This window comes from Populus alba, chromosome 18, assembly GCF_005239225.2.
Source record: "Populus alba chromosome 18, ASM523922v2, whole genome shotgun sequence".
NCBI classification, from domain to species: domain Eukaryota; kingdom Viridiplantae; phylum Streptophyta; class Magnoliopsida; order Malpighiales; family Salicaceae; genus Populus; species Populus alba.
The window spans coordinates 10,239,005-10,265,534 of NC_133301.1; the positions used below are offsets into that span (position 1 = coordinate 10,239,005).

General features: G+C 34.2%; 3 protein-coding genes and 1 non-coding gene across 9 annotated transcripts; 1 reads left to right on the plus strand and 3 right to left on the minus strand.

The window, feature by feature from the left end:
• The first annotated feature begins 5,035 nt into the window (after positions 1-5,035).
• LOC118051637 (casein kinase 1-like protein 3) lies at positions 5,036-11,468 on the plus strand. 4 transcript variants are annotated; one of them, XR_012168683.1, is made up of 16 exons: positions 5,036-5,292; positions 5,392-5,432; positions 5,538-5,607; positions 5,692-5,840; positions 5,919-6,014; positions 6,109-6,179; positions 6,302-6,363; positions 6,482-6,545; positions 6,708-6,792; positions 6,915-7,041; positions 7,535-7,617; positions 7,818-7,875; positions 8,586-8,704; positions 8,926-9,110; positions 10,558-10,698; positions 10,789-11,468. XR_012168683.1 is itself a non-coding variant. In XM_073406314.1 (16 exons), exons 1-14 carry the CDS (start codon positions 5,217-5,219, stop codon positions 9,100-9,102), a joined length of 1,278 nt encoding a protein of 425 aa, XP_073262415.1. In that variant the 5' UTR covers positions 5,036-5,216; the 3' UTR covers positions 9,103-9,110; positions 10,147-10,178; positions 10,558-11,468. The 4 variants fall into 4 exon arrangements, 3 of the variants coding, with proteins under 3 accessions (XP_073262415.1, XP_073262414.1, XP_034918228.1); XM_073406314.1 differs by adding an exon at positions 10,147-10,178 and having other exon boundaries at positions 10,558-11,468; XM_073406313.1 differs by having other exon boundaries at positions 10,558-11,468.
• Positions 11,469-12,596: 1,128 nt separating this feature from the next.
• TRNAK-CUU (transfer RNA lysine (anticodon CUU)) lies at positions 12,597-12,669 on the minus strand. Its single transcript has one exon. It is a non-coding gene; the product is annotated as a tRNA-Lys (tRNA).
• A 2,929-nt stretch (positions 12,670-15,598) lies between these two features.
• On the minus strand, positions 15,599-19,706 carry LOC118051636 (probable RNA methyltransferase At5g51130). Of its 2 annotated transcripts, XR_012168595.1 has the most exons (10): positions 19,440-19,706; positions 18,549-18,827; positions 18,354-18,465; positions 18,148-18,195; positions 17,719-17,980; positions 16,850-16,937; positions 16,640-16,705; positions 16,373-16,441; positions 16,054-16,242; positions 15,599-15,979 (listed from the first exon to the last, which is right to left on the minus strand). XR_012168595.1 is itself a non-coding variant. In XM_035062335.2 (9 exons), exons 2-9 carry the CDS (start codon positions 18,807-18,809, stop codon positions 16,153-16,155), a joined length of 996 nt encoding a protein of 331 aa, XP_034918226.1. In that variant the 5' UTR covers positions 18,810-18,827; positions 19,440-19,705; the 3' UTR covers positions 15,599-16,152. The 2 variants fall into 2 exon arrangements, 1 of the variants encoding a protein (XP_034918226.1); XM_035062335.2 differs by having other exon boundaries at positions 15,599-16,242; positions 19,440-19,705.
• A 2,201-nt stretch (positions 19,707-21,907) lies between these two features.
• On the minus strand, positions 21,908-26,312 carry LOC118051635 (probable lactoylglutathione lyase, chloroplastic). 2 transcript variants are annotated; one of them, XM_035062334.2, is made up of 10 exons: positions 25,932-26,312; positions 25,571-25,760; positions 25,359-25,483; positions 25,131-25,195; positions 24,743-24,955; positions 24,606-24,653; positions 23,334-23,441; positions 23,022-23,162; positions 22,239-22,322; positions 21,908-22,157 (listed from the first exon to the last, which is right to left on the minus strand). In XM_035062334.2, the coding sequence occupies exons 1-9, from the start codon at positions 26,059-26,061 to the stop codon at positions 22,281-22,283; spliced, it is 1,062 nt and encodes a 353-aa protein (XP_034918225.1). In that variant the 5' UTR covers positions 26,062-26,312; the 3' UTR covers positions 21,908-22,157; positions 22,239-22,280. The 2 variants fall into 2 exon arrangements, with proteins under 2 accessions (XP_034918225.1, XP_034918224.1); XM_035062333.2 differs by having other exon boundaries at positions 21,908-22,322; positions 25,932-26,311.
• Between the last annotated feature and the right edge of the window lie 218 nt (positions 26,313-26,530).

Genomic DNA, 26,530 nt, shown 5'->3' on the forward strand with positions numbered 1-26,530 from the left:
CTCATAGTTATTATTAGCTATTTAACTCATGCTCTGCCACGGGTTGAATATTCTTTTTTCTTCAAAAAAGTATATATGCAGACTTTTAAGACATGTTTCTGTATATAAAAAAATCCTAGGTTGAATTCAAGAAGTTTATGCATACATGTAATTAAATAAATTGAGAACTATTTATACGACAAAAAATATAATGAAGCTCGTTTCCTACCTAGTCAAAATTAACCAACTAAACTCGTGATTTGAGTCATGGATTCTATTGGGTTCAATAATTTTTTTTAATATGAAATAGACACCTATAAAATTAAGAACAAACCAAATATCAAGGTAATTGAAAATCAAAATCAAACCGAAACAAATTACGTTGCCCAATTAATAATCAACAATATATTAAATGATAAAATTAAAAAAAAATCTAGAAAAATTAAAAAAATTCAACTGTAATGTATAAAAAAGAAAGAAAAAAAAAAGCCTAGTCTCTTGGGCTAGGAGGGACCAAGTGCACGGTCCTAGAGCAATGCCCATGCCTGGAACTTATTTCTTTTTTTTAAGAGGTGAACGACAAGTCGTCTTCCTCTTAATTTATTGAAAAAAATAGCAAGTAACATGTCTACTTCGCTAAGGCAGACAACACATCTCCTGCCTTGCCTAAAAAGGTTAGTGGAAAACCAAGTAGGTCTATTTCAGACAAAGAAAAACCCATTTACAACCATATTTTTTTTTTTAAGAAAAAAAACATTATAAATACCTTGTGAGACTTATTGCCTCTAACAACCAAAAAATTGGCTTCAAAACCCTTGCAATCAACCTGAAATCAAAATTCATTTTAGGTTTAAATCAATCATTTCAAACAAGTTTAAGGGAAAAAAAACACCTTAGATAAACTCTTATCATCAAAAGAAACTTGTTGCACCCGACATCGCGGCGGCTCTAAAAAATAATAATTCTCTTGAATTAATTATGGAAAAAGAACAAATTCTGGCATCCGGTTCTTTTAGGAAAAAATGTCTTGTTTGAGGAGTCGCCACCTAGTATTATGGTCATTAGGAACCCTAACTGGTCAACAGAGATTCTATGACTCGGGATTGGTTACGTAAAAGGGAAGATATTATCACCCCTTAAACGTTCTGCCTAAGGCAGACTGCATTGTTGGTTTTGTCTTAAATTGCTAAATATTTATTAATTTATGCTGTGATGATTTGTCTATAATATTCCTGACTCTGGCGCCAGTAAATATTCGAGCTCGAATAATTCCAACTCTGGCGTTGGTAAAAATTCGTAGCTATGAAAATTAATTAGATCAATATTTTTTATTCCCTACTCTAACGCCAATGAATAAATAAATAAAAATAAATTTATTTTTACGCATGCACATATTTGTTTATTTTTCTAGCTAAATAAAAATAAAAATACAATGAATAAAAATAATATAAATTTAAACTGGTATTTTTATTCCTGACTCTGGCGTCAGTGAATAAACCAATAAATTTACATTATTTTTATTCATGCATACATATATTTTTATTTTTTTTATTTTTCTGCTTTTTATTTTTCTATTTTTTCTATTTTTTTTATTTTTTGGGTTGGGCCCAGCTCAGCCCACATGGGCTGGGCTGGACCCGGCTGGGCAACATAAAGCACGCGTGAATTAAATCACGCGTGCATGTGCAGGTAAAGAGAGTGAATTAAAATGAAAAGTGGGGGAAGTGAAGCCTACTTACTTGGTTTTGGAAAAACCAAAAGCAGTAGCAATGATAGCGACGGTGGTGCTGGTCACGGTGGCCTTCCTCTGCTTAGATTCTTCCCTTCTGCTTTCCTCTGCGACGGTGGTGCTGGTCACGGTGGCCTTCCTCTGCTGGTCACGGTGGTCTTCCTTCTGTGCCCACTGTCTTCTCTGATGTTTTTTGTGGTCGTTCGTTTCTCGGTTCTTGAGATGAAGGAACTAAGAAGATGATGATGATGCCGGCTTTCTGTGGGTTTTTGTTTTGACTGAGTTTGGGTCGTTCTTCTTTATCTGCTGTTATTTTTTTCTGGGTTTCTTCCTTTGCTTCTGATGGTTCGGAGTGGTGCAGCTGGAGACGAATGCCCAGGCTAATCAATGCTCGTAGTTTCTCTGTTTTCGCTTGTTCACTTTGCTTGCATTCTGGGTATTTTATTGTTTGTCTGGTTTGCGCTTCACTTTTTCTCCTCCTTTTCTTTCCCCTGGGTTTTTTCTGCCACTGGTTCTGTGATCACTAGTGGCTTTTCGGTTCTGCCCTCTCTCTCTCTAACTCTCCAACTCTGCAACCAGCCCCTTCCTCTCGGTGTTGCTCGGTTTATATAGGCTTCTACGGGTGGTAACGGGCGGTAGGCTGAGGGTAGACCACCATTAAGGCAGCCATAACTGAAGCCAACGGACGGCCATTACTGCTGCAACGTTCTGCCTCCTTTACTGCGGCAACGGCTACTGGCTTAAAGGAAGAAGAAGAACAGCTGACAACATCTTCAAAACGACGCCGTTTGGGAGATAAAAACGGCCATTTTACGTTTTAGCCCATGCAGTTTTAAAATTCTTATAATTTAGCCCCTGGTCTAAACTGTAATTGGCCCCCTGCATTTGAGCGCCTTTTCCAATGTGATCCTTGGATTTTAATTACGCAATTTGAGCCCCAAACGTTAATATTTCTTCAATTAAGTCCCTGATTTCATTAATTTAATTAAATCCAAGTCCAATTAAGTCTCAAAACTTATCAATTATCCAATTAAACCCTTAATTGGATTAACTAAATCAATTCCAAGCTTAATTAAGTCTCAAAACTTATCAATTCTCCAATTAAACCCTTGATTGGATGAATTAAATTAATTTCAAGCTTAATTAAGTCTCAAAACTTATCAATTCTCCAATTAAACCCTTAATTGGATTATATAAATCAATTCCAAGCTTAATTAAGTCTCAAAACTTATCAATTCTCCAATTAAATCCTTGATTGGATGAATTAAATTAATTTTAAGCTTAATTAAGTCTCAAAATTTATCAATTCTTCAATTAAACCCTTAATTAAACAAATTAATTCCAAACTTAATTAGATTAATTCCAAAGTTTAATTAAACCCAAAACTTCCATTCATATTGCCCTTAACCCAAAATTTAACTCATTCTTTATTTATTTCATCATCATTATTATTTTTTCATCAATTTTTTCATCCTTTTCCATAAATAAAATAATAATAATAAAAATAAAATGATCAAAAATTGGGTTATAACCAAAAGAAACTCGTTGACACTGAAATCACCCGTTTTCATGGTTGAAATCGATCTTAACCTAGACATTCTCTCTCTAATACCAGAATTCAGCCACTTTCTTTTTTCCTCTCTCAAACCAAGGACCAAGAAATAAGGAAAAAAAAAGTTTGGGATCAAAATTGAATTTCATAAATTATTAGGGACTAAAATTTTATAATTTAAAAAGTTAGAAGACCAAAATATATGTTTAGCCCCGAGTTTAAAAAAACCATCTCATTTTTATGTGTTTTTCAGTCTAGTCTTTTATCTTTGAATCTTGCACTTTCTTAATAAATATGCTTTAATTGGCCATCAATTTGAGCATATAAATATGTAATTAGAAAAAAAAAGGGGACCAAATGAAAAAAATAAAATTATTGTGGCAACCACCATGATTTGTCTTTTATTGAACAGTGGCGTGGAAAACAACATTTTTCCCATGTCTTTTAAAATATATATTTTTTAGTATATGAAAATTAGAATTATAATTTAAATTAAAAATAAATAAAACTTTTATGAAAAAAATGATAAAAATCAAATCCATATAAGATTTAATATAAAACACCAATAACAATGAAAATCAAAGTGCATTCATCGGGGTAAGAGAGAGAAATAATAATAATAAAAGATAATTAATGATAAATTGGACATCATAGAAGACACACCATACATAAAAGAAAAGGAAATAAAAAGGAATAAAATAAGATAATAAAAAACATATTTTTCAACACGAGTCATCACATATAATACCTAAAATGTGTGGCAACTTAAATTTTTTGAATTAAAAAAATAATATAAATGATAATTTATATTATTATCCTTGATAAAATATCAACAATTAACAATACATTCGAGACAAAAAGACCCCACTACCCCCTAATTCCATGACTATTTTTTGGTATCAGAAGCATATTTGTATTTTAATAGTGTATAAAAAAAATAAAAGGTCTTCAAAACCCCTACCCTACAATATTGGTTTTTTATTTGGGGGGCATTATAGTTAATTTATTATTCATTAGAATATTAAAAATACAAAAATATCTCTAAACAAGCCTATAATAACTAATAGTGAAAAGATAAAAATATTCATGATTTTAAGATAAACACTTTTTTAAAAAAAAAGTCATATACGTTACTTTAGTAGTGAATAGTGAATTGTATCTATTTTCAAGGGAAATTATTTATTTATTTACTATATTTCAGCATTTAACCCATTATCACACAAAAGTTAATGTGATTGTTTGTTTTGTTCATTGGGAGGACACCGGCATGAAAACACGTTCTGCTGTTCATCACCATGAATCATGGGCCACACGGCCGAGCAAAACCTCATTGGCACGATGAGAGCACCCGCGCCCCTATCATTCTCACACACTCTCCTATCACTCCAAGACAACCGTGGTCCTGCCAGCTCACCTAGCACAAGTACATCATTCTCCCACACGCTCTCTGCCAGCCAATCACGTCCCTCCGCGTCACCCTTGAACTCTCACGCACGACACGAATCTACTTTCCATCATCAACGTAGCACGGTAGCAGTATATTAAGGTAGGAACAAATCAGCGGATAGAGCCCTAGCGCCGCTGCCAGTTTTTAAACTGACAAATTAGGAATAAAATTTGCGGGAATTAATTGAAAAATAAATGAAACTGCCGCCTGCCTCAAATCAAATTACAGTTGCCAAATTGGCTTTTGACGAAATATGTGAAGTCAGTAGTCAACAACAGATGCAAATCCCAAAACTACCCTCGATATTTACTATCTTTTATTTATTTTCGTATCCTCCTCGACAAATCCACGAAAGCTCCAGGCAAAGCCACCTCCCACCACATCCACCATCTCTCTCTCTCTCTGCTTTTCTTGTCTCCTCTGCTTTCCGTTTACCACAACTCTTCAATTTTGAGTTTTAGATCCATAAAAAAATTACATATAATTTATCCTTTTTTTTTAGCTCTGATATGGAACGGATCATCGGTGGAAAGTACAAGCTTGGCCGCAAGATCGGCAGTGGATCCTTCGGTGAAATATATCTAGGTAAATTGCTACTAGTATTATTATTTTGCATGCATGTTAAGCTAATTTTTTTTATGATAATTTTTTTATTTTTTTTCTTGCGTGTCTGTGTTGTTGCAGCTACTCATATCGATACGTTTGAGATCGTTGCTATTAAGATAGTATGTTTTCTTAATTTTTGAGCATGACTTAGTTTTTTGTGTTTTGTTTTGTTTTGTTTTTATCTACTGTTGTCTAGCTATTTAATTTAATTTGATGGTATGCAGGAGAACAGTAAAACAAAGCATCCACAGTTGCTTTACGAGGCGAAGTTATATAATATTCTTCAAGGAGGAAGTATGTATAACATGAATGATGTAATCAGTAGTATAAGTGAGGTTGATGATGTTTATAATTGAGTTTTGATTTGTTTTGATTAAGGCGGTATTCCCAGTATCAAATGGTCAGGAGTAGACGGGGAGGACAATGCACTTGTGCTAGATTTGTTAGGACCGAGCCTGGAGGACCTGTTTGTGTATTGCGGGAGGAAGTTCTCACTCAAGACTGTGTTAATGTTGGCTGATCAAATGGTAGGCAGCTTATAGGTACTCAAATTTATACCATTTTTAGTCTTATCGTGGTTTGTAATTTTTTTTTTTTTGTTGCAGATTACCAGGATAGAATATGTGCACTCTAAAGGATTTCTGCACAGAGATATAAAACCTGATAACTTTCTCATGGGTCTAGGTCGAAAGGCAAATCAGGTGATGATTTTGCCTGTATTTTCTTTCTTTCTTTTTGGTTGATAGACTTGGGTACCATGTGTAGACACTCTCATCCTCCTTTTGTTTACATCAGGTTTACATAATTGATTTTGGGCTTGCAAAAAGATATCGAGATGCAACAACCAATCGTCATATTCCTTACAGGTAAACTATCTTTAGTGAGAATTTGATGGGGAAAGGAAAATAAATGTATCAGGAAGCAAATTTTGATTCAGAAGCGATTATTTCCTCGTCATTCTTGACCTCCTAATTGTTTTGCTGTGCAGGGAGAACAAAAACTTAACAGGAACTGCACGATATGCCAGTTGCAATACTCATCTTGGAATTGGTAAGCAAGGAGATATTATCATGTATATAAACCTGTGTATATGGATAAGATGTTTAGTTTTTTTACCTTTTCATTAGCATCAGTCCTGATCCCACCTCATTCTGTGTGTTTGTGGCAGAACAAAGTCGGCGGGATGATTTAGAGTCACTTGGCTACGTGCTGTTATATTTTCTGAGAGGAAGGTAATTTCTTTAGCTTCTCTTTTTAGCGGGCCTGAAGTTTTGGCTTTGTTTTGTGCTGAGGTATTGGGATTATCAAGTTATCACATTTCCAGTAGCTTATTATGTTCTGGAGTCTTGGATTTTTGAAAAAATAAAATGACTCAGTTGTGCCTGTGGTTTTAGTCTTCCATGGCAGGGTTTAAAAGCTGCCACAAAGAAGCAGAAATATGACAAAATATGTGAAAAGAAGTTATCAACTCCTATTGAGGTGTGTGTCTACTATTGAAGTTATCAACTCATAAGTGAATACAAGTAATCAACTCCATTTAATTATTCTGAAGACTTTAGCCTGCGTCAATATAATTTTAACATATGTTTCTTAATTCTCAGGTTCTGTGCAAATCCCATCCTGTGGAGTTTGCTTCATATATGCATTACTGCCATTCACTGACATTTGATCAACGGCCCGATTATGGATTCTTGAAGCGCTTGTTTCGTGATCTATTTTCCCATGAAGGTATTGATGAAGAAAATGTTAGTATTGCAATATATTAGTAACACAAAAGGATTCTTGCCCGGATATCTTTCCTTGTGGCTGCAAGCACAGGCTTTTATCATGAAACCACAAAGTGGTCTAAATTGATTCTTGTAAACTATTATACTTTCTTGCGCCTGTTCTTTGGTGTCCATTTGTTTTTACTCCATGTTTAACCAACAGGAGTAACAAGTCATGAGCTTAGAGATCTAATCAGGTATTTTCATAGTTATTAGTGAGGCTCTGTGCATTGGAAAACAATCTTTGCAAAAAAAAAAAAAACTAAAAATTAAATCACAAATCAATCCAGTCTTTATACCACAACTATAAGAGAAGAAAAAAAGTTGGGGTGGTGTTAGTGGTGGTGCTATACTCTCTCTATGGTCTTCTGAACTTGAGGGATGGAAATTACATTTAAATGCTTCATCTGATGTATCTGAATTGGTGTCTTCATTTTCCCGTCCTTTCATGACAGGATATGAATTTGATTATGTGTTTGATTGGACAATCATAAAGTATCAGCAGGCACAAAAGAATAGATCTCAACCTCGATCATCGGTTAGTATCCTTGCCTCTTGTATTTTTCTTTATTTCCTCAACCATCTTTGCTTAAAATGTTTGCATTAGTAATCACAGGGTTTATATTCAGGATCAATTTTTTAGTTACATGAGCTGCAATCGTATAAAATCTCATTTTTTAATAGTTTGAAATTTGGATAGTCATACTCATACCAAGATTCAAACCTTACATATTACAGCCAAATCCTGGGGCATGTAGCAGTCATGCAGTGCAGACAGACATGGAGAATCATCAAGGTTAGATCCTGCTGATGCACTTTGTGTATTATACACCATTTTACTGTTGCTATAACCAATGATGGTTATTCATATTTTGAGAATGCCACATAGAAGTTCCTATCTTCTTCACGGCCATACAAGTCCCTTTGTGTATTACGCACCATTTTACTAGCTAGATCTCCCTATGATAGCCAAATTCTTTTCGGCATAGGCTTGGCTGAATTATCGTGGTCTATTTAATCTCCTCCATGTTGTGGTGCCTTTTGTTATCTTTATCTCCTTATAATTGGAATGGAGTAGATTGAAGAAACATTTGTTGCAATAAATTAAAAATGCTCCCTCCTTAAGACAAAAGATGCAACATGCCTCTTAAAACATAAGATGTACTTAATCAAATGCTGTCAGAATCTTGTTCTCATAGATTTGGGAATTGATTTGTGGAAAGAGTTCTATGGTTTTAACCCCCTTTTTTCAACAAGCACCCTTTGTTAGCAAATGACATGTGGTTAAATCAAGTGTTTTTACGATGCATAAAAGATGATCTGTAAAACTTATTTACTGAATTACTCAGTTGATGACATTGGCTTCCGAATGGAACAATAATTAGGTAGAGGTGCATGTATCTTTAGGTAAATATTAATCTATGTATTGCATGTTTTTATAGACATTTATCTTTGTTGATGACTTGGTTCTTATTTAGATATACTAAGACTTGTTCTAACTTGCAGGAAGTCATAATGCCTGTTATTCATCAGAGATCATGCGATCAACTGGTCCTGGCATACGCATGCAATCCAAATCAGGGATGGGAAAGAATCTGATTTCTGGTATTCATGCAGACAAGAACGTAAGTTATACTTCCAACCAAATAAGCAAATAGGATGTTTTTATCACACTAACAGGAATATAAGTCTTCTGGCTACTTACAACGTGTATATTATTGAATCCCATTGTTTCTGTGTTGTGTTATTGATTTGCCAAAGAATACTGTGAATTAATCACCCCAAAATTGCCTTTCATGGTTTGATTTTAAAATATTATGAATTCTAAAATTGATTTCTTTTGTAGATTGCGAGTGAACACATACCCTCCACTTCATTTCAAGTTGGTGGGACATCAAAACGACATGCCTCAAAGCCTGTTCTGCCAACTGAAAGTGCTAACCCTGCTCATGGACACAACAATAAAATTGGTCCTTCCAGTAGCTGGATATCATCATTGCAACGCATTCATTCTGCAAAGTGAGCAAGATGGTAACTTTTCTTGTCCATACATCAGTCGTGCACAAAGTTTGGGTACATGCCTCTGGGAATGAAATTATACTGTTCCATTAACAGTATGGTTGATGCAATACCATTCATTATGTTTTAGCAATGGATCTGGTTAAGAGGATTCTTGTGATATATCTATTGGAGGCAGCAAAATCTTTGGTGATTTGGAGTCATTGTTTCACCTCTGTCCGGTGAAGAAGTTCCATTGCATGTTTATGGGCTCCAGTGTACCTTGTTCCTCTAAGAACACCAGCTCACATTGTTTTTTCTTAAGGTGACTACAAGCACTTTGGTTGTTACAAAATATCGACTATCCAAAGCCTGGTTTCTGTCCTGTACATAGATGTCATGAATGACAATAGAATACTGTATTTATGGATATATGTAATGAATTTAAATGTGAAGCTTTTGCCCCCCTCGTCACATTTTTTTGCCACCAGGGGATATAAAAAATCCCTTTTTCCATGTGGATTATTGACGACAATTTTCCTTGTTTTGATTGATTTATAGTTCCAAGTTCCTGATGTGCTCTAACTATGGTATCACTGGAGCCTTAACAGTTCAGGAGCATTTTGCACCTCAATCACTGGAAATTCCCTATTTCTAATGAATATTGTTTCCATGTTACGCATAAATTCCCCATGATTCTTTCTGACGCAGGAGAATTATCGGAGTCATTTTGACATTAGGTTATTGGTAAATGTAATAGATGTTTTTCATGCAAGTGTGTAAGCTGAACAGGATTGATAATCCACTTGTTTTATATGTCAGAAATTTGATAAACATGGGAAAAAGTTACTGCTTCTGAAGATTTTTAAATGCAGATAAACTAGCTGTAGAAGACAGATGGATTTATACTTTGAGATGCATGTTTCTATGCATTTAAAAATGTGATCAAGTCACCAGAACGATTTGAAGGAGTGTTGTTTTCAAACGATCTGTTATACAATGTGTTTTTGTTTGATTTCTATTTCTTGAATGTGCTCTCTCCCTTTTAACATATGGTCCTTTCCTGAAGGTGCTGATGAAGAGAAATGAGATAAGCATTTGGTATGGCCCTTGCTGTTCCTTTTTGTAACACTTCTTAATTGCAGCCTTATTTTGGCCTTCTTTTGTTCTGTCTTGCGTCCTTTTCTTCTGCCTGCATTTGAGATGTGACTCATCTGTCCTTGTCTTGATTTTTACCTACCTCTGTTCTAAAAATATAATTTCCTTGATTGCCCAGGTTCGCTGAAAATCACAAGTTTATTCAGTTCTATTAAGTTGATGTGCGCAAGGTTATATGAACCTGTAGCAAATCGATATTCATTCTGTAAACAGTTCTAATCGTCTCTCTATTATTAGTTCATACTTAGTAATTTGCTGGGGTATTTTTTTCTCTCTCCTACAGCATCCAAAGGAATGAATATAACCAAGAATTATCATGCAGGGATGGCAATGGAAGGCCATAAAACAGATGTTTCTTGATGTTCACCATTACTTGGGTTGGAAGAGGCTGTCTGACTGCTGACCAGGAAGATGTTAAAGACATTTTCCTGCTGGCATATTAGGTGGATCTACATTTCTGCAAGTTGGTAGTTGCTTCAGCATGTTTGTGCAGGCAAGTTGCATCTTTAATGCAACTGACATTGTGAAATTGGTCATTTTCTTGTGAAAGTAGAAATAAGCCTTTGCCATGATAAAGCCAAGGAGCATCAGATGTAAGAATCATTATGTAGGCTGGGCTGGTTGAAATTGCTCAAAGAACGGAGCCAGCAACATAATCAGCTTATTCTGGTAATCATATGATATGAAATTGCGGCTTCTAGTCAAAGCCGCGGAATACAGGATGGGGAATGGCATCTTGGTAATATTCTCAGCTATTTCAATTTGTCATTTACACTACTGGATTTTTGGCACGCCCATGATCAGTTTCAGCTACTGAGGCAGTATCTTTGGTCCTTGAAGAGCCTCTTCATACAATATTACTAAAATTGGGAAGCATGAGTGTGCTGGGTTTCAGCATTTGCCAGGACAGTTCTTTAGAATTCTGTTGTGATGCCTTGAGGGGCTTATCATGCTATTTGAAGATCATTGGCTTGGAATACTCCGCTACTACTGTGCCATGAATGTTCTCGTGGGGCAGTTTGAAGATCTCGTAGCATTGAAGCACTGATATGACCATGTGAGAAAAGGGGAAGCCTCCGCTGGGAGATCTTTGAGATAGAGGCTGCAAAGCCTCCTTTTTAGTGCTAATAATTGTACTGAGTTTGCATCTCATGTCGCCATGAAACCATCCGGTAAGTGTTTGTTTGAGAATAAAGTGTAAACTATGTTTTAATGTTTTGAATTATTTTGATATCTGATTTTAAAAATAATTTTTTAAAAAAATATATATATATATATATATTATTTTAATATATTTCAGCATAAAAAATTATTTAAAAAATAATAATAATCTCATTTTCAAACACTCTTTAAGTGTTTTTCGGTGAGAAACACTTGATTATCTCTAAAATCTCAACGATCCTTTCTCTTCGAGCTTTTCCTGGGTGTGCTGCTGTTGAAGTATGGAAGACTTGGCTGAAATAAGGGTGGAGGAAATTATTCCTTGGCTGATAAAAATAAATAGATTGGGACCTGTGCTGAGTGCCTGCTTGTTGGATTTGCCGTTTCCATTGAATCATTGACGAAATCATGCATGAACTAGCGGCATTCATGAAATACGAAATTGATAGCCGGAGTAGCATGTTTGGCAGTATGGTAGCGATTGTTTTTTAAATAGTTTTTCGTGTTGAAATATATACCAATGATGTTTTTTTATTTTTTAAAAATTATTTTTGACATCAGCACATAAAAACGATCTAAAAAATACAAACCGTATTTAGGTTTTATAAAAAAAAAAATTGAAATTTAATAAAACACTGTTTAGAACGCAATGCCAAACAGTATCACTCTCAAGGATGTTTCGTGTTACTTGTGGTGGGTGGTGAATAGAAAAACGATGAGATGTCAGAAGGTGTTATTAAATTTTAACCCATGCGTGTAGAAAAAATAATTTACTTTTAAAAAAAAAAATCATTGCTTTAACCAATGATCATAGTTGTTTTTAAAATTCTTATTATTATTTTATTTAAAATCATTTTAAAATAATATATAAGCAAAGAAAATTTAAATTTTAAAAAAACTGTATTTTGACCACAATAATAAATATTTTTTACATGGCAAACAAAATATGATGAGTAATCTTATAATGTGTTTGGTATTATTATAGCAATTATTTTTAAAAAATATATATATTTTTTAAGATATCAAAACAATTCAAAAATATTTAAAAAATTAATTTTAAATAAAATAAAATTTAAATAATTTGTTTTTTTAGCAAACAGCATACACGCTCTTGGATATAGAAGCGAATAGAAAAGCAAAATACTAGACAAAAACACTTAGATGTAGAAAGCGAATAGAAAAAGAAAATACTACAGAAAGCGCCCACCGTGGGGCTCGAACCCACGACCACAAGGTTAAGAGCCTTGCGCTCTACCAACTGAGCTAGACGGGCTTTTTGATGTTAAAAATGCTGTACGTATAATATATAAACTCTTTGTCGAGATTGTCCTCGCAAAATTCCGAGGATGGTTTACAATTTAAATGGGTTGTAGAGATGTGCTGCTTTTAAATTAGTGTGGCATTATTCCCAATTCATGATTAAAAAAAGATAAAATTCAAATATCCTTATAAGACTATATTTCTCGATATAAATGTAATGTCACATTTAAAATTCAAATATCATTTATGGAAAATATAATTAGGGGTGTTTTGACTTACTAAGGAAATAAAAGTAGATTATGGAATTTGAATAATAGATTATAGAGCGAGAATAGCACTAACTTAAATTATTGAACAAATTATAGAATGATTTAAAAGGACCGCCCAACAGATACAGACGTGCCATTCCTTCATAAGGAGAGGGGTTGGATCTGGCAAATCCTGATCACACTCAGTACGGATTCTAAAATATTGAAAACATCCCTGTAAAAAATGGAAATAAGTTTGAAGAGATGCAAGCATGCCCATCAAGAGTTCCAGTTAGAACACTGAAAGCACAAACCAAGAATCATTCTTAAACGCCAGCAAAATGCTCTCACCACCCGCAATTGGAGAGATATTTAGGGTTGATCGTTTGAACACACAAGAAGAGAAGGCCAGACGTCTTCATTATAACTATGGTCGGAGAAGATGGGTGACAGGCCAGGATTAATAGATATTCACCCCAATATATAACAGTTATTTTCTGGGTAAATGGATATGACCGCTCCCATTCCTCAAGCTCTTCAAAACAGTCACAACTTTAGCCAGCACAAACCCAGGTTCTTTCGTGTCAGCTCCGACCATATCTGCCAACAACTTAAGCTTCTTTCTTGCTTCTTCATGGTAAAACAACTCATCAATATTGCGTTCTTCATCGTTCAGTGTTGAATCAACGACATCCAGACGTCCCTGATGATGACATGAGGACTCTGCGTCAGACATCGAGTCAAAGTCTTCCTCGAAGGTGCTAGAGCGCTTCGACGAGTCTTCCTCGCCCGGAATCTCCAGAACCGTAGACGACATGGTTCTCTTAGCCCCGCCTCTCTCTTTCTCTGCAGGCCCGCGTATGGCCGCAATCTTCATGCAACCTAAGTTGTCAACGTGGGTGTTGGGTTTAGAGTACAAGGCTGCAATGGAATGGGTGGAAATCCCATATCGTCGCTGCTCAACATTACAAAACAGCTTTGAAACCGTGGAATTCTGATCTCTTGAATGCATTGTCTGGTGGAGAGTGTAATGGAAATAAGATGCATGATCCTTAGGGGTTTTAAACTAGCGGGACAATGGCTTTCAATTATTGCCATAATAGTTAGAGACCGTTCAGGCCACATAGAGAGGGGGAGGAATGGCGCCCATTGTAACTGGAATAATTAAATTGTCATGATGGCGATTAAATGGCCGGACAGTTTCTTTCTGTTCCCCCTCCACAGCTGGAACCGAACCCATCCCTAGGTTGGTTCTTCTTGTGCGTGAAAGTTAACGTAAGCCAAGCTCATGGAAGATACAAAGAACAGTCAAAGGAAACCTAACCCTAACCCTTTACAGACAGCAGACAAAGATTAGTCTGTTTCCTGATCATTTGTGTGCTCGAATGTTTATGGATTTCAACAGCGAAATTGTTGGAGCTACATCCAAGTTAACATTACATTAACGATCAACACTTAGCCATTACAGAAGTAAAGCAAAAGGGTTTTTATTATTCCTTTCATTGTTCATACGCACTCATGCGCACTATGGACTGCCTGCTATAGTGCGCAGGGATGATCCTTTTCAGTCCTTGATCAGTTATTAGTTCAGGATCTTGAACCTTTTTTTCTTTTTTCCATTCTCATACTTTTGTGTTATGTTCATATGAGGTTATTTACTCTTTCTTTCATTGTTCCTCGAGGGTATGGGTTGGCTTTTATTTTTTTTCTCTTTTGGTCCGTTAGCAATTATTTGTTTTGGTCATTGAATATTCTTTTATTTATTTTTTATGCTCATTTATTTTTAAACCTTATAATTTGTTTCAATTAGAGTATTGTGTTGTGTTTGCACGGTGAAAAAATGTGCCCACATGAAATTAATTTTCAATTTTACAAAGAATAATTTGATTTTATATATAAAAAAAAATAACATGATTGAATATAACACATAAACAAATCAACAGTATATTTTTCATATTTACTAATTATAGGGGCATAAACTACAATTTAATCTTTATTATTTTAATTACTATTTATTTTGTTTTATTTAATATATATCATTTTTAAAATTGATGTTTTACTATTTCATTCCCCTTTATTTTTCATCATTGCTAATTTATACTTTGATAGATTTTTTAAATGGATTCTTTTAATTTTATTCTTTAACATTATATTGATCTTTTTAAATGAGTCTAGATCTATAATTAGATCTATAATTTAACAAGGTGAGGATTTTAGAGTTTAACCTAGATTTAGGAGATTTTCTCAGTTCAATTTTTTCCCTTTTTATAAGCTGAAGGTTTTTTTAATTTTATTTTTCAGTATTAGTTTTTTAAGAGGTTTTTGTAATTCATCTATATATTTTTTTGTAATTTTTTCTATAAATAAACTTTATTTTTTTAATATAATTTTTTTTTATTCTCATATGTTTCTAATATGTACATCTTTACATAATATTTTTTTTTTTTTACTTGTTTATTTTTATTATTATTTAATTAAATGAAAAATTATTTTAATAAATTAATTTAATAAACACAGCCGGATAAATGCTTTTTCTTACAAAATTAAATATCTTAAACTACTTTTATCTTTTAATTTTTCCAGTTTTATTTTTTAGTTATCATTCATAATTTTTTTTTTTACATTTATCAACACAAACATAAACTTTTTAGTTCTCAATTGGAATTTTTAAAACTATAAAAACAAGTGGAAAAAAGCTTGCGTAAAAAATTTTTTTGTTAAGAAAATATATCCAACCAGTGGCAAAAACGCGGGTCAATGATGATCAATTGTGCGCTGGACGAATTGGAGGCTCGCTGGGCCCTCAGTTAAGCACACGCCCAGAAAACTCAAACTGTGTTTCACAAAATCTAAATGCGAAGAAAGGAGATTTTTTTTAAGTAGAAATAGAGCTAGATAACGAAGCATTAGTAACATTCGCAGCATATATGCTAGCGGAGCAGATACAAAATTGGAGGACAAATTCCCTTCACCTATAATGGATTGGACGCTTCCCACTGGTCACAAAGCCTCCACACTACTCCTCCTGCCTATATTGCACACATGGAATGCTGCATTGACGAGCTGAGCCACCACCTGCGCATACTTGATTCATGATTTTGAACCTATGCGTTGATGGCTAGGTTTGTGGTTAAAGATCATCAACTGACCCCAATTGCAAATATTCCACACACTGGATCCGTCAAGAACCAAGACCGTCGCATAAAATTAGGCGACTCATGCTTGCTAGTTTATCTTCCTTTACTTGGTCATTTGTGGTAGACAAAAATGGGTCTATCAAATCCAGCTTTGCTGCCTGACAGGCCATCAGTAATGTCCTCTGCCCGTCTAAATCCAATCTGCAAATATTCAGAATGTCATGTACATGAAAATCTTAAACAGAGGCAGAGACTGATACAGAAGAGACCCATAAAATGTCCATTCCTCTGTTCAATCAACCATGTTAACAGGGAAAATCATGAAACATACCTTATCCAGAAGAATTTCCCTAAAACTTTCTGGACGAAACATGATAGTTCGATAATTCATTGCTGTTGTCTGCACAAGTGGAAAAATGCCTTAACCACGTTGAAAAGCTCATAATTTGATGATAAAAATCTTGAATTTTAACTACATTGTAAATCCAGTACGTTTATCTAACAATCCTAAAAGGTTTTTATTCTGTTGTTTCAGTAAAGGAAAAAGATATCCACACATCCAGTTCCTACAATCTGCCAGGTGAAAACTGATTAATACCTCAGAGACACGTCGATTCTTCTCATATGACTGCCAAGGTTGAGGTTCTAGCACTAGAATGCCACCCTGCCAAAGGTAAGACACTAACCTTCAATGTACACATCAGAAATAGTGTTGTGTGCTAATGAAACAGCCATAACCAAATTTCATGAAGAACTTTGTAATGACAAGAAAAATATTTAGCATAAGATAAATGCATATCACATTTACCGGATGTAGAAGCCTCCATATTTTTGAAAATAAAGTAATCAATCCATCATCCCCCCAGTTCAGATGAATCCATTTTGTCACACTCAAACTGCAAACACACCATAAATCACATTAGGCCATATCCCTCAATAAAGTAAATAATGCATTTAAAAACTTAAAAAAGAATCAATATTACAATAAAGTACATCAATGAGGACCTACAAAATGCCAAGAGGTCATTCAGCATGCATGCACAATGAGAAAGGGTAAAAAAAGATGGAGTTCTGCAAGTCAAGCCCTCTGATTATTTTGTCTTCTATCAGCAAAGCCTTGTTTGAAGAAACAAATTTCAAGATACAGTATCTAGAAAAATAAGTAGTAAAACAAAAAATAAGGGGAGTAAACACACCTCTTTCCATGTTCCTCTAGATTTAACTAAAGAGGGTGCATGCACCTCCTAGTATGTTAGTTTAGGTTTAACAAATACAATAATGTTCAAGTAAGGTCACTACTGAATCCGTCACAAGTAAGGTCACTACCGAATCAGTCACCTACAATTGCATGAAAGGATATTAATTTGGACCAGCTGTGACAGGAATCCACTTTTCTAAAGATTTTAGATAAAACAGTGAAGATTTACTAGTGCTGCCTGATTGAGAAGACTTAACCTTATATTTTGAAAAATGAACAAAAGAATTAGGACAATGCTATATGAAATGAAAATAAGTGAGGCAATAACAACACAGTAATTTATTCAACTCTATGGTCAAGATCCGTTCAGTTGGCCAGCATTGAAAATAAAGTGATCTCATTCTATTGACTGTTTTTCTTAATCATGCCTTCATAAATACATGTTCACAGGACATGAAATAAAGAAAGGAGGAACTTACCAAAGAATTGTATCATATTGCTTCTCTAATGGACGCTGACTCTGAACAAAATTTTCTTGTCGGAAAGAAACTACATCAAGTAGATCTCCTTTACTAGAAGATGAGCTATCCTCTTTTGTCTCAACCGAAGAAGCAGATGCACTATGCTTGGCACCATTTACTTTATTTTTAACATCCAATCTGGTAACCTTTGTACTGTTTTTCTCAACATTTTCTGTTCTTGCAAATTTTCTCAAATGCCAATATGCATCTGAAACTCTATCTGGAATATATATATATATATATATATATATATATGAAAGAAACTTCATTGGTTTAGCAATCTCAACACTCTTCCACATAACACAGGAACATATGCAATCATTAACTCAAAATAAAAACAGGGAATGTTTTGAAATATCACAACTTCAATCTGAATATAAATATTACCAGAGTCGATGTCGATTCCAAGAATGCTTTTGCAGTGAAACTTCCTTGCTGCAATATATATCCAGTATTGCAATAATTAGAGGTCAAAACATGTTAAAACTAAACACAGCATAAATTGCCCTTCAACTTTACTACAAAGAAAATTCCTTTTTGCCTAATTTCTGAAATGTGAAATGTAAATTAAAAAGAGCAAGAAAAAAAATTACCAATTTGAATGGTGAGAATGCCACTATTGCAACCAATGTCAAGACAATCCTTGCCTTGAAACCAATCCCTCTCAAAGACCTTAAGTCTTGGATCTCCATCCACTTCATTAATCTGTCATCTCATGAATAAATAAATAATTAATAAATCATAAATTACTAATTAATAAATATATTAAATGAAATTAAAATACTCACACGATAACCATAGTAGTTTCTATAATTGCCGAAAGGAAATACAATTTTGTGTTTCTTCTTGTTGTTGTCTTCTGAGGTAACTTCTTGTTTTGTTGTTTTTCCTTCACTTTTTTTCTCCTTATCCTCTTTTACTGCATTCTTCTGATCTTGATCTTGATTGTGATTGTTTTGGTTTTCTGGATTCTTCTTATTTCTATCATTTTGCTTCCGCTTCTGCTTCCTCTCCATGATTCCGGTTTTGTTTTCTTTCTCTTCTGTCATTTTGAGAGCGCTTTCTATCTGCAAATTTTGTTAGCAAAAAGTTGGGGTTTATGCGTCCTTTTAAGAATAGGAAAAACCAAGAGCCCCCATAAGCTTTGCCACATTAACAAAATCTAGACCATCTTGCCGCTCCATGGTTTATAAAACATGAAAACTTTTTGACAATGAAAATTGATCATCTGGAGCCAAAGTTTAAAGGTTGGAAGATTTCACTTTTGACAAATCAAAAGACAAAAAACCAAGTTAAATCACTTTATTCATCGTGTTAATCCGAGAGCAAGGGGAACATATTTATTTTATTTTCATTGTTTAGCCCCATATTACCTTATTGATTCAAGACTCCAACGTTGTCCATGTCAAGCAAACATCATCCAACATTACCCGAATCCATTCTTTACATACTCAGAATTGTTCAAAACTATAATGCAAAATCTCAATGTGTGCGAAACCGACAAAAGCAAACTCACTTTAGCTCATCATTAGTTTACAGCCAAATTAGATTTGATAATCATCATCATGCAAGGACCAAAACAAAACCCCCCCATATTTAAACGTCTAATTCCTTTTCTTCTATTCTGATTTTTGTATGCAGTAAACAAAAACGAAGAAAAAGATTAAAAAAAAAATTACCTTTAGAGTCGCGACTGTAATGGGGTCACTGTTTGATGAAGATGGTGAGTTGGGAATATGTGAGGCTAGCTACTGTTGTGAGGATGGAGCTGCTTGGGGTGGCGACGTTTCGGCCTTTTCTTTTACCTCTCCAGCCAGCGGCTGCTTAGACTAGCAGAGATTGACAGAGGCCTTTTGTTTATGGTTTTGAGGGATTTTTTTTCTTAGTAAAGGAGGATCCGATTTTTTTTAATTTGTTTTAAAGAAGGGTCGGCTGGTGTTGAAGAATAGCTTCGCAGCTACACCGTGTTTTTACTTAAAATTTGATTTTTTAAAAATTAATTTTTTTTCATTTTTCTCTTTTTTTTTTCATGAAATAAATAACATACAATTTAAAATAAAATTTAAATTTAAAAATATATGGATTAGTATGGAAAAAAATATTAACTTATTAGAATTCAAATTCGGAATAATTATTAGAAATGGAGTCCAGAATCTAATGTCTACATGAATAAAAAAGAATTGTAGGTTTTCATTTTTGAAAGGAAGGAAATTTTATTTTAATATTATTATAATTTTTTAAACGGGACTTTTGATTTTGATAATGCGGGTGAAAATCTTAAAAGTTGCATTAGAGACTTTTTTCTTGACATGAGCTTGTGAGTTAATTTAAGAAAGAATAATTTAATAATAAATATATAGTAATAAATTTCTGCATAGTTTTGAAACTCAGTCTAGTCCGACAAGTCAACCCAGAATTTGACTGATCCAAAACAGGAACCAAATCGGGTAAAAAAAATAAAAAAAAATTCAATATAATCTGATTGACCCGACAAAACCAATTAAAAACTAAAAAAAATAAATATATCAGCAAAACTGCTTAAACAACACCCTTAATTTACCCTTCTCATGATATAAGTAGAGAAAAAGGAAGAAAGCAAAATTACACCCAAGGAATTGCTAGATGATATTTTTTTGATTTCTTGCATAGAAAATTTGAGTTAATTTCATGATTATTAGATGTTTTATTAATTTTCTTGTGTAATTAGTGTACTAAGTGCTTGTTTGGAAACGACCTCACCCACAACCATGTTAATTAATGTTTGGTAAGCAAAATAAAACTGCTTTCAGTAGGTAGGACGCACATGACACCGCAGGTTTCTAAGAATCGTATAGAAATTAAACTCAACAGTGGAGCCATGCTCCATTGCAGCACTGTTCACTAAAGTGAACAGTTGTTTTTTTTTTAATTTTGAAAAACCAAAGTGAGTGAATTAATTCACTCACATTGTTCACATGAAAAGTTTAGGTTTTTTTTAAAAAAAAAATCAATGCAATTAATTGATTTCACTCGCACTATTTTCGTGAACGTGAATAGTAAATATTTTTTTTGTTAAAAAAATAGTTTAAGATGAATTAAATTTACTCATATTATAATCTCAATTATATTCTTAATAATATTTTATCTAATTTTATTGTAAGCTCAAAAAATCATGAAAACTATAGTTCTTGTCGAATGAATTTTGTACGTAATGAAATTGTAAATATTTTTTTAAAAAATTGAGTTTTACCCGAAAAACTAGTATTTAATATTATTTAATAACACTACATGAATTATAAAGATATTGCATAATGACGTATCATTTATAGAATTTGATTGCAATTCCAATTATGTTCTTGCCGGGTCCGACCTAGTTAAAAAAAATTCAATTTTTATTTTTATTTTAATTGTGTTTTATTCAAAAAATTAGAAGGATATCGCTTGATGACGCAACAAAAAATTCAGTTTTTATTGTTGCGTGCTTAAGAAACCATGAAAAATATAGTCATTGTTGAATAGATTTCGTATGTGATGACATTGCATATAGTTTAATTGAATAATAAAAAATATTTGATATCTATATTATTTATTTCATGATATAATAATAATAGTTAAATCCATAATATTTAAATTAAAAATATTTTTAAATTATTTTATAACCTCAATTTGAAAAACATTTTTTTAACCAAACACATTAAACTACTTTTTGTTCAACCTTAATTTTAATCACAGTTTTAACCCAACATATTTTTCCAAATCAACTTCAACTAAAAGTACTTTCTATAAAACAACTTTTCTAAAACCACAACCATAATAACAATCGCAATTTTAGACACACCCTAAGTTTACTTGATTGGTATTGCATGTATACATTTTACCTTCATTTAAAAAATCAAAAGAGAATTTCCTTCATAATTATACCAGAGCTTTGTTTCCAAGTCTTTAAACCTTTGTTTTTTCTATTAGAAATCTTGAATCAGTACAAATTGAGAACCTTGAGGCCCTTAATTCCGGCGAGCACGCTCTTCTAACACAAACCTCTTGCTGCAAACCTGCACCCTTTGTATAACAAACAAATGTAGTGAGAAGAGGATTTAGAAATTGTACAGTAGGCAGACGATTGAAGAAGACCTTTGGACATTCAAGATATTACGCTTTGGATATTCACTTGGTATAATGATATGAACCTTCATAAGAGCCCTGAACATTCAATTTTCCATGCAAAACGTCTGTCAGTTGACAATCTTGAGCTCAGAGATGGCTTGTTACAATACACATCGTTTAGGTATTCTAGGTATGCTTGCATAACTTTCAAAACAGGCAGATCAAACACAAGTATTTTGTAAAAAATCCTCTCTTTCAATCAAACAAAATGGAGAAATCTGCCACCAGTAGGTTTGTAGCTGCGAATTGCGATCCTGTGAAAGAGACCAGTTTATCTACAAAACACTAATTGATAACTATCTCACAAGCGATAAATTTGGACAACAGTTTGGCACCAGATTAGAGTTGGGCATGGCATATTGATGATGTCCTGAAACTCACTCCAGTTCCTTGAGAAAGTCAATGTTATCTACAAAAACCTGTCAAAGAAAATAAAAACTGTAAAACGAAACAAACATTACAGATGCAGAGAGTTCCTTAAATTCTTCCTTGTGACACAAAATTTACATTTGAAGATAGGATTTGCAATTCAATATGCAGTTATACACATGATAACAGATGATCTACAAGCAAGTTTCACATCTTCAATTTGTGAAGATCCAAGTCTTGTAATGGTCTTTAATCAATCAAGCCCAAGAACAAACTCTTCAGTTATTAAGATGCCACCCTAGGCTCATCTTGGCCAGTGTTTCAAATATAGTAAGAGAAAGTAAGAAACCAGACTAAAACATCAATGAAATTTGAGTTACCTATAATTCTAGCAGGGATCTGACTATCTAGTCCTATACCATTCAAATCAAGAAAACTTGAGCAGCCCTGCCTTGCACAGGGACATCCTCATTCTCATAAAGAAGTCTCTGCGTAGTAACTCAAGTGATACACCAATAACATTATATATAGATAAAACTTGTTTAATGTCAACAGTACTTGTGCTGTAATTAAATAGATGAAATAAGCTCATTTACTCTCAACAGATCATGCAGCTGAGTCAAAGATATGACAAAGAAAAGCCAATAAAATCATTCAATGCAAGTACAATCTATTCCAACATACTGCTTTGATAGCAAAAAAATTGTCATCAAGCAGAAACACAAGGCAAGAACTTTTTAAACTCGTACCGTCTTCCAACCATCCGGGTCCAAGCATGCAGTTATCTTGGTGCTGATACCAGGCAATGGTCCAGGTTCTCGGGTAACTTTACCACCAAAGAGTTTAACTGCTTCTGCAGTTTTATAGACATCATCGGTGCCTATTGCAATCTTTTACAATGATAAAAAGGAAAAATCAAAATCACAAAATGATTCAAGAAAAACCAATTATTTTCATCAAGTACTGTGATAATAAATTCATTATGAAACAGGCACATAAACAACTATAGTATTTTGAGAACACCAAAACACAATTCCAACACGTAAGAAAAATGTCCATACCTGAGCATATGCATTTCCTTTGTCATATTCAGTGACCCCGTAGTTGTATGTCAACTCCAGCACAGCATTTTTATCTTCAGGGCCGTAACCCATCATTGCTATTGTATACTAGTAGTTGAAAAAAGATTATGTCAGTTGGCACAATAAATCAGATGTCAAACAAGGTTGTATAGAGAATTTTTAAATAAACAAGTATAACTGATCTAGAAATGCAAGACAGCGTACATATTCAATTCTAAAAATACATAAAAAGGATCAAGTTGTAATGGCAGTTTGTCATGAATATATGAAAGATTTGAAACATAATGCAAAGAAGCAATGCATGCATGAGGATCAAGCAACAAGTAAACCATTAGAAGTTCTTTCTCAAGACCACAATTTGATATGGAAATTGGAGATAATAAAAAAGTAATGTAACACCTACTTAACGCAGCCTACTATGGGTTCTGCTACATTGAAAGCTATGAAAATAATCTGATTGTCTCTTAGGGAGTGTTCTTTTGTCATAATGAAATGTTGGTTTTCATCCTATATCCCATCTAACCTTATACAAGGCAGCAAGCCAAACTTCGAGAGCATCCACATAAAGGATAAAAGCTTGAATGAGGCCTCAACAAGATTCCAACCGAAGATTAGTAGTGCCTACCTTTTTTCTGACTGCAATCCAAATCATCCACACTAACTTTATGCAAAACTATATTCTTTTGACATGAGCTACACTCCCACTCAGAATAGCTACAGGACTTTGATCTCATGAATGTTTTATCCTTTTCTGCTCCTTCCCGTGGTACCAGATATATGTACTACATTATCAAAAGAAGGAGGGCTCTTATCCTTTACATATCAATTATTTGATCCAATCATTCATCACAGAACAGGACATCAATCCCAGGAGGGGAGAAAACTGGCATGAGTGGGATGTCACTTATTAAAGAAAAAGCCAGAACCCTAGATGCCAAGATCCACATGCACTCCTAAGTCTTGGCGAGATAAGTTTTGTGACTGGGGCAGACTTCTTTTCTATATGATAGTACCTACCCACTTCTTATACTATTAGAGAACCTCCTCGAAGACACTTTGGCAAAGTTACTGTTCTCTTTGTGTCTTGGGGGCAATGAAAAATAAAAGGTTTACAGTTGGAAAGGTACTAAAGTAAATACACCAACTAATCAGGCCTAATTTTAGTAATTCTAAGAAACTAATTTATTACAGAGTATAAACAAGATATGAATATGGTGAACAACATGCATTTAGCAAATGAGGCCAAGTTACCTTGTACTCTGGATTATCTCGTTTGCGAAGAAGCTCCATGCCAAAAGCCTATATCATAAAAAAAGTTTCAGACTATCACAATTAGCATGATATAATCAGCAAGCAGATGGTTGCTTGATCAGGCCAGAATAACTCACCTTCTCGTAAAAATTTATAGAACGATCAAGATCACCAACACGAAGCATAACCTGACAGAGTGGCTCAGGTGTGGGTCCCCTTTCCAACAGTTCAAATTTATAACCATCAGGATCTTCAATAAAAGCAATAACTGTACTGCCACCTTTAACAGGACCGGGTTCTCTGGTCACTTTGCCACCCTTGGCCTTTATGAGTTCAACTGTCTTGGCAACCTAATCAAAAGGGAACATGGAACCTAGTTCAAGTTTTTCAGTAACCATCAGAATAGCTGACTGTCGAAGATAGTAAGAAAAAGAATAACTCAAGGACCCGTCATTTTAATCTGACTGCAGTTTTAAGAATAATCAAAACAATTTTAAGAAAGAAAGTTTAGCCATAGAAAATTACATCCTCAACTGCAATGCCAAAATGTCCAAATCCAGTTCCAATATCATAGCTGTCAACTCCATAATCTGGCAGCATTAAACAATTAAAAATAAACACCCAAAAAAAAAACAAAAAATTCGGAGACATCAAGTACTGAATTGTTTTAACATAAGGAGTCACATTGTGGCAATTTTAGGAAAGGAAGACATAATAAGCTCACTGTCTCGGAAAGGCAGTGAGTTCACTTACTGTAAGTGAGTTCTATGACGAAGTGAGAATCTTCAGGTCCATATCCGAGAAAGGCATTTGCATATCTCTCCTCCGGTATGTCACGTTTCCTCAGCAGCTTCATCCCCAGACACTCAGTGTAGAACCTGCCGTCAGCACCATGAGATTGTTGCTTGCTCATCATCATCATCATAAGCAAAAACAAAGAAATGAGATAAAAAAACAACACATACTTTATAGTCCTGTCCAAATCCCCAACGCGATAAACAACATGTAGCATTCTACGCTTGTCCTTTTTGACCCACTCCAACAGACTAGCAGCTGTGCTTGACTGTGCCATGTTTCCAGCTGTAATGCTTCTACTCTCTCCTCTCCAAATCTTAGAAGAAGTTCTCAAACCGAAGAAATGCGATTGAGGAACAGCTGCATCACCATCACATATCAACAACAAATAAAAGCCCCTAGCTTTCAATAAGATTGCCACTAGAGAATCTCCAGAAATGTAAAGATGAATTATCAATTACAACAAAAAAAAAAAAAGCAAATTCAACGAATAGTAAGAAACAGATGGGAAGAAAAGAAGAGTATGGTTACCACTGGCAAGATAAGGGAATCTGCGAGAAGAAGGATTAAGAGAAACAAGAGAAGCAGCACAGGTATTAGTAGTATTACAAAGCCTGAACAAAGAAGACGCTGAGGATGGTCTAATTGTGGAGGAAGCCATGGGAGTTATCCTCGCCGTTAAATTAATTTCTTAATTTTCTATTTAAATAACAAATATATATAAGATATATCCCTTTTCTTCTTCTAATATCTAGGATATATATCTGCCTTCTTCTGTGCTGGAAGAAACAGGGAGGAGAGGTTTGTGATAATCAGCGAATAGGAGAAGAGAATAAAGTTAAGATTTTTTTTTTTTTTTTTTTTTTGTGCTAAGCCGAGGAGTGAAGCGAGCTCAGTCGAGGTTTCTTTACGACGATTCGGATCGAGGGGGGGCAGGGGCACTGTCTCTTGTGCTGTGCTGTCGGTAGATGGAATGGGCGTCGATGGTCACGAGCCCACTCCCTGCTTCACGAGCCCACTATCATTTAAAAAATAAAACAATTAGAGAAAATTACCTCTGTAATTGTCTATTAAATTATATCAGCATAGAGCATTTCCCTTCTCCCCGTCTCCGTGTTGTGATTTCTGAC

What these genes read in the sequence shown, in the direction of transcription:
- LOC118051635 (XM_035062334.2), bottom strand. Translation starts at nt 26,061, where the DNA reads ATGGCTTCCTCCACAATTAGACCATCCTCAGCGTCTTCTTTGTTCAGG. An exon ending in ATTCCCTTATCTTGCCAGTG is followed by an intron (nt 25,761 to 25,931) that starts GTAACCATACTC and finishes ATGGTGATGCAG; the next exon opens with CTGTTCCTCAATCGCATTTC. An exon ending in AAGGAAATGCATATGCTCAG is followed by an intron (nt 23,163 to 23,333) that starts GTATGGACATTT and finishes TCATTGTAAAAG; the next exon opens with ATTGCAATAGGCACCGATGA.
- LOC118051636 (XM_035062335.2), bottom strand. Translation starts at nt 18,809, where the DNA reads ATGACAGAAGAGAAAGAAAACAAAACCGGAATCATGGAGAGGAAGCAG. An exon ending in CATTCTCACCATTCAAATTG is followed by an intron (nt 18,196 to 18,353) that starts GTAATTTTTTTT and finishes TATATATTGCAG; the next exon opens with CAAGGAAGTTTCACTGCAAA. An exon ending in CAATATGATACAATTCTTTG is followed by an intron (nt 16,938 to 17,718) that starts GTAAGTTCCTCC and finishes GTGTGTTTGCAG; the next exon opens with TTTGAGTGTGACAAAATGGA.
- LOC118051637 (XM_073406314.1), top strand. Translation starts at nt 5,217, where the DNA reads ATGGAACGGATCATCGGTGGAAAGTACAAGCTTGGCCGCAAGATCGGC. An exon ending in AGATCGTTGCTATTAAGATA is followed by an intron (nt 5,433 to 5,537) that starts GTATGTTTTCTT and finishes GATGGTATGCAG; the next exon opens with GAGAACAGTAAAACAAAGCA. An exon ending in CAATACTCATCTTGGAATTG is followed by an intron (nt 6,364 to 6,481) that starts GTAAGCAAGGAG and finishes TGTTTGTGGCAG; the next exon opens with AACAAAGTCGGCGGGATGAT.